The 7107-nt window shown below is 41.6% G+C and overlaps 1 protein-coding gene across 1 annotated transcript in view; it reads left to right on the top strand.

The window, feature by feature from the left end:
* The window catches only part of LOC113472146 (neurobeachin-like), a gene marked incomplete at its 3' end in the record, with an annotated part of 10340 nt that extends 3529 nt beyond the window's left edge, over window positions 1-6811 (top strand). The window contains exons 3-7 of the mRNA XM_026831770.1: window positions 3444-3584; window positions 3974-4107; window positions 4580-4793; window positions 6140-6266; window positions 6678-6811. Of these exons, the coding sequence (XP_026687571.1) occupies window positions 3444-3584; window positions 3974-4107; window positions 4580-4793; window positions 6140-6266; window positions 6678-6811 (750 nt within the window). The remainder of the gene's footprint in view (window positions 1-3443; window positions 3585-3973; window positions 4108-4579; window positions 4794-6139; window positions 6267-6677) is intronic.
* Window positions 6812-7107: the final 296 nt, after the last annotated feature.

Genomic DNA, 7107 nt, shown 5'->3' with positions numbered 1-7107 from the left:
TTTTTCAAAAAAAAAATTTTAAATATTTTCAAAAGAAATGTTTTAAAAAATGTAAAAAAAAAAAAAAAAAAAAAACATTGACCTTTGTCCCTATTTTTCCCTCCTGTGCGAGGGGGCGGGTTTAAGGGAGGGAAAAAATCATCAATGTCTCCTCTTCGGCGCCATCCCGACGGGATTTTTTGTAATGACAAAAATAAATTCCGTCGACAGAGAATAGATAATGAATTCCTTGTCACAAGAGCAAACAATCCCATTGAATAGGGACTGGGAGGTAGGGAGAGAGGGAAAAGAGACTGTCAGGGAGGGAAGATGAGGCTGAGGGGAGGATAGAAGAGAACGGGAAGGAAGTATGGAAGGGACGGGAATAGAAAGATTGTCAGGGAGGGAGGAAGAAAGGGGAATAAAGAGACAGAGAGAGTTGGGAGGGATTTAAGAGAGGGGGAGAGAACGAAGATGGAGCTTAGGAGAGGAGAGCGAGAAGGGAGGCTTTATAGTCATAATTTATACGTCCCGAGCTTTTGAAACAGGGTGAATGCACCAGTTACTCTCAGATCACTGAAGTTCAGCAACGTTGAGCGTGATTAGTATCGTGGTTGGTCATTCCTTTTGCGCGTGTTTGGGGAATCGGCAGCTGTTGGCTTTTCGCAGCCCCTCTCAGGCCTTTCGAGATTAATTTGTACATCAAACTGTTTTAGATCCACCCTGTCATCAGAAATACATGTAGGATTTAGACTTTTAGAGTGTACTCTAGTAGCTACCCAGAATTGTAGGTTTAGGATGTAACTCTTAAGACTCAACTACCCTGTATATTTGGAGAGCTCAATGTTGTCAATAGAGAACGTTGCTGGTTGATTGTTATTTATGATCCTGAAGGAGGGGACAGTAGGAAGGTAATGGGAAGGATAAGAAGGGGAAGTAATAATGGGAGAAAAAGTAGGGGAGGTAATGGAAGGGAGAGGAGAGGAAATAATGGAAGGGATAAGGAGGGAGGGGGAGCCAGGATTGAAAGTCAACGACAACAATCGGCATTGGAAACAAATTGAAACATTAAATATTTAGCAGTATTGAGATGAGATATGAGACGGGAACTATTTAGCAATACAAGGATGAAATGGGGACTGGAATGAAATGGGACTTTTGAGAGAAACAATTTTTCGGTGGGTATAACATTCCTCAGCAGATTTCGGGATAGTCTTACAAGGATAGGTACCCCAAACTTTTCAACTTTCAAACTTGATTTGAATTCGTTACAATCGTGTTATAAAATTCGTGGAATATCGACTCTTTTCCTAATGAAAACCAAAGCAACTCCTGTTGTATTTAATTTCACATTACGCTTATCACTCAAGTTTTAAAATTATAAAACTTGTTTTTCAACACCAGCGGTTCTCTCCTCTTCTCCATTCCCTCTTCCTCTATCATCTCTCCTTTTCTTTGTTCCTTCATCTTTCCTCTATCCCTATTCCTTCCTCTTTCGCATTTCTCTTTTCCTCGATTCCTTCCTCTTTCGCAATTCCTCTATCCTCCCTCCTCTCCCCATTTACTCTATCATCTCTTCTTCTCTATCCTTCCTCTTCAACAATATTATCCTCTCCTATTCACCCCTTCTCCCTTTCTTCATAGCTACACTTTTCTTTCCTTTCCCACACTTCTCATAAGTCTAATTTCAAAATCATACGCGCCGGGAATAACTGAAATCCCCTAATATAAAATGCATCCCCAGACAAAAGTCTCGGGGGAAGCAAGGAGGAGAGGCAACGCTTGGCAACTTTTCAAACAAGTTCATTTGGACTGAAAATTAACAAGACACAGCTCGGAAAGAAGCTACCGCATCAGCACAAAAGCTCCGACTTTTGCTGGCCAGGGGCCCGTCACAGCCTAAGCGGGCCCCGGGCTAATTCCAACAATAGGGGCTTTCTGGCAAAAAAAAAAAAAAAAAAAAAAAAATCGCAGAATACTAGTATAGGTAGAATTGTATTTTCCTTTTGGGAAACCTTCGGAACGGGAACCGATTCCGACCGTGCGCCATCTTGGATTTCCTATGGTTGAGTATAGGCGCCATTTCAGTTTTTTAAAGGGGACCAGTTTCAAAAGTTTCCCGAAAGGAAGGTACATCTTAGTTAAAGCTTTATTTGGGTACCAATTCGTATTTTATTTCCCTTCTTGAGATGAAAAAACGACTGGGTTCCAGGCCTCCCTGGCCTGGGGCAAATTTGACCAGATGAACCCCCCCTTGTGACCCTGTAATCAGCCTTGGTTCTTACTTGAGAGAGAGAGAGAGAGAGAGAGAGAGAGAGAGAGAGAGAGAGAGAGAGAGAGAGAGAGAGAGAGAGAGAGAGAAGGAGGGGGGAGGGAAGACGGGAGTTGAGAAAGAAGGATATGGGACCGAAGAAAGAAAGAGAGGTAAGAAGAGAAGGGATGAGAGAGATTAGAAGGGGAGAGGAAAGAAAAGTGAAGAGAAAGAGATATAGGAGAGGGAGAGAGAAAGGAAGAGGGGGGAAGGCGGAAAGAGAGAAAAAAGGATATGAGACGGAAGAGAGGGAAGGAGAGAAATGTAGGATAGAAGAGGAGAGGGAAGAAGGAAGAGAGAGAGAGAGAGAGAGAGAGAAAGAGACGGAGAGAGGAGGAAAAGTTGCAATGTAGAGATAAAACGCTTTTCCAAGGTAAATATTGAAGGAAAGAAAGAGACTAAAGGTATAAAGAGACTACCATCACGTTACGTCACGTTACGTGACTTGATAGTTAGTAGTGTTTCTGTCCTGAACGAAACTACCTACAATATTGTGGGAAAACTTTGAGCTACATCTTTCTGACTCCCCATGACATGACGTGATGAATGTATGTTTCTAACTTAAGAAACCCTATGTAAATCTACCTTTTGATTGGCACAGTTGTTCAGGCGCTTGTTTGATGAAAGAATTAAGTAGGAAAGTACAGGTTTGTAACCCAACCGAGGCATAGATTTTCAGCCTAATTTAGGTCCGAATTTAACCCCCTATCCGACCTCACACTGCTTTGTAACAACAACAGGGAGAACAGGAGAACTGTGCTGCAGATGTCTGTGTGGCAGGTAAAGTATTGGCAGATAAGGAAAAGTGGACAAAAATATGACTAGACGAAGTGTTTTATTTATATGTTTTACTTGTACCTCAAGAACTTGAGTATTAGCTCGAGTCTGGGTTTGATAACTGACCGGTCAAATAAATAATTAAAACGGCTAGTTTTTGATCATCAGCTTTTGTAGCGTATATCGTACATACATTTGTCTTGTGTGTTTTTGCCTATTAAACAAGGTAACATTTGAACCCCATCAAGGTGTTAAATAAGACCTTGTTTAGCCCGCGAGGGTTAAGCGACTTTTCAGTCTCATTCTGGCAGTATAAACACCAGGAAGTTGAGTTTTATTGATTAATCCACAATGTTTAACCCTTTGTGTGTCCCAGGTTCTGTACGACGGTAAGCTATCGACGGCAATAGTATTCATGTACAATCCAGTGGCCACAGACTCTCAGTTGTGTCTCCAGTCGGCACCCAAAGGCAATCCCACCTATTTTGTACACACGCCCCATGCCCTTATGCTGCAGGTAAGTGAAGGAGAGGATAGTCAATGGGTGAGATAAGCATAGTATAAGTTCAATAATTAGACGTTATTAATAGAGTTGGTAAGACTTTATATTCCCCTCAGCTTATAAAGTTGTGTCAAAACATAGTCGACCGATCGATCGACAAGGAAAATCTGTGTTGTCGAGGCAGTGTGGACGTGTCAGTCGACATCGATCGATGGACGGTCGACTGTGTGTGAACTCACCTTGAGACTTTATATAAATTCGCCCCAGCCTCCAAGACTTTGCAACTTCCGGCGTCTGTCCGTCCGGTGGCAAGCAAAGAGGGGTAAGTCTGTGCGAAGATCACCTTTTGCTTAACAACTTTTCATTAATAAACTGATGTAATCCTGTCGTTCTCTTGGTTTCAGGACGTGAAGGCTGTGATCACTCACTCGATTCACAGCACACTCAACTCTGTGGGTGGCATTCAGGTCCTCTTTCCTCTCTTCTCCCAACTTGACTTACCCTGTGATAGTGCGGATAAGAAAGATCCCCACCTGTGGTAAGTAGACTGTAGTCCACATTTCATGACATTATATGGGCATGTTACGACACAGACCACACGATTCTAATGTAGCAGTTGTTTCATTGCTACGAAATAAATCTTAGGGATAGAAAAGCTGCGAAATGTTTCGTGTAATAATATATACACTTATACACACTGCATGCTGAGATCGGAACTTGGCCTAGCGCCTTTCTTTCATCAATAAACTTTCTGATATCAAAACCAGGTTTTTGAAGAGGTTTAATAGAGGGAATTGTAAGATTGTAACATTGGAGGTCTTATCGTCCCGAAATCTAAGAGGAAAGGATAGGAGGAAAGCCAGTCGTTCCGGGAACAAACCTCATTTGTTTCGCATAATACCCTCCACAATTAACTTTTTATGATGACGCAATATTTGAGGCCAATTTTACGTCATGAATTGAGTATGTACTTTGTACTCCATGATTTATTGAATGTTATTCTCTTCCAGTTCAAAGCTGCTTGGTTTCATCTGTGAGCTAGTGGAAAGCTCGCAGACGGTTCAACAGCACATTATTCAGAACCGTGGCTTCCTGGCCATCAGCTACATGCTGCAGAAGTTATCACGCGAGCATCTGACGCTGGAGGTCCTGGGTTCGTTTCTCCGGTTCACCAAACATTTGGTCACGTGTCTCACGCCCAACAGTGAGTTACTCCTAAAACAGGTAAGCATTTCCTGTGTGATTATTTTGGATAGTTTTATCTGTTTAGAATAAAGCATTTCCTGTCTGATTTACCTGATAAAGTTATAGAAGGGAAGGGAACTTCTGTAGATTTCGGGTGGTATTTTGAAAACCTCAATCCCCCCCCTCTCCTCCAAAAAGGGGAAACAATGAATAGTAATCAAAACGGAGATAAGTACTCAGGAATTGAACCACCCACCATTGTATTTAACCTCTAAGGTACTGGTAGGATAAGACTAACACAAAGTAGCCAATTCCTTAACGTTTCACCCTCTACCTCGGTGTACAAATTTACAATCATTCCATTTACTACACCCATGGCTTACCTTACCTATGCCATAATCTATGCGCTATCATCAAACATTTGATTGCTTAATATTTACCCTTATCACTCCACAAGTCCACATTGAAGTGCTACTAACCCATGCTTTTTGCACACTCCACTTCCTAGCTTGCTACCATTCTTTGCTTTCCACGCACTACCTAATTAATGCAACAATCATCAAACATTTGATTGCTTAATATTTACCCTTATCACTCCACAAGTCCACATTGAAGTGCTACTAACCCATGCTTTTTGCACACTTCACTTCCTACCTTGCTACCATTCTTTGCTTTTCACGCACTACCTAATTAATGCGACTCTCGAACTCACAATAAACGAGTTATCACTCCATGCTTTTCAAGTCCTATTGGTCCCATACCACCCACTGTGCACTTCCCACCGCTACCCACTGTGCACTATTTGTCCCTACTACCCACTGAGCACTATTAACCCTACACAGAGGTAAGCATAGGGGTGGATTTATTGTAATACTGAGACTTTTAGAAAGTAACATTGTGTATTTTAGAAAGTAACATGACAACGCAACCATAATTATAGGTCTGTTAGGAAATGTTTTCCCAAGGTAATCAAATGATGATTCCTGATTGACAATTTGACGGTAAGGCTAGCCACTCACTATCAGGTAGACCTGACAGGCGGATCTGGTCGGTTCTACCTGTCAGGTCTATCTGATAGTGAGTTTCTGGCTAAGTAGCTTCTTGCAGAAACATATCAAATATGTTTCTGCAAGAAGTATTAAATCTTCTTAATAATAATGTGCTGTTTGATTTCGATTTCAGCATTCCACGATCACAGAAAGCGAAGACGAAAGACTGAAGCTCACTATCAGGTAGACCTGACAGGCGGATCTGGTCGGTTGTACCTGTCAGGTCTATCTGATAGTGAGTTTCTGGCTAAGTAGCATTATACGCACATCAAATATGTTTCTGCGAGAAGTATTAAATCTTCTTAATAATGATGTGCTGTTTGATTTCGATTTCAGCATTCCACAATCACAGAAAGCGAAGACGAAAGACTGAAAACCATACTACAGACAATGCATACGCTCAAGTTCTACTACTGGGTTGTGAATCCGCGACTCAAAACCGGCGTGATACCGAAGGGACTGGGTAAGTGAACTGAGCCACCTTGTATACTCGTAACTTATTATATGAACCCCGAATCATCCCCAAATCAGGGGACATATTCCAGGTAGATGGTATGCATTTGTTTCAGAATAAAACTGTTGCTTTTGGGTAAAAATAAAATAAAAGGTCGATTCCTATGTACGTAGAAAGTAGTGAAAAGTCCAAATCTGCTGAAACCTCACCTAAGTAAGCGCAACTGGTCTATTGTTCGGGAAGAAAACTCTGGAAATTTTCAATTGTAGAATGCTCACTACATATTACATTCAGATTACAAAACAATTAATCTCTAAACCCAAATGACTACCATCTATCTATCACCTAGGATATTTTGGTGGCGCCCGTAACAATAACTTCGGAGACTGTATATGAAATCTGCTCTCGTTGTTTTTCCAGACGGACCTCGGCCAGCTCAGAAAGACATCCTGGCTATTCGTGCCTACATTCTTCTGTTCCTCAAACAACTCATGATGCTAGGGCCTGGGGTGAAGGAAGACGAGCTTCAGTCCATACTCAACTACCTGACAACGGTAAGCAAAAACAGTTATGCTCGATCTTACCACAGAGAGTTAATCCAGGGTTTAAGAAATACTGGCCTGTGTAAATCAAATGGGTGACGTCAAAGAAAACCCTTGACCCTGTGTTAACTCTCTCTTTTTTTTTTTTTCTTTACCAATCTCAGTAGTGTAGTGGTTAGTAAGATGGACTTTGAATCTGGAGGTTGGTGGTTCAAGTCCAAGTTAAGTCCATAGAATTCAGTCCAGAAAGCAAGGTAGGCCAAACAACTGAGATGGAATGATCAAATCAACAAAGATATCATCAAAAG

Source organism: Diaphorina citri, unplaced genomic scaffold (genome assembly GCF_000475195.1).
Source record: "Diaphorina citri unplaced genomic scaffold, Diaci psyllid genome assembly version 1.1 scaffold4063, whole genome shotgun sequence".
Classification (NCBI taxonomy): domain Eukaryota; kingdom Metazoa; phylum Arthropoda; class Insecta; order Hemiptera; family Psyllidae; genus Diaphorina; species Diaphorina citri.
Note: the sequence above shows the minus strand (reverse complement) of the source record. Positions and strands in the feature narration are given on the sequence as shown.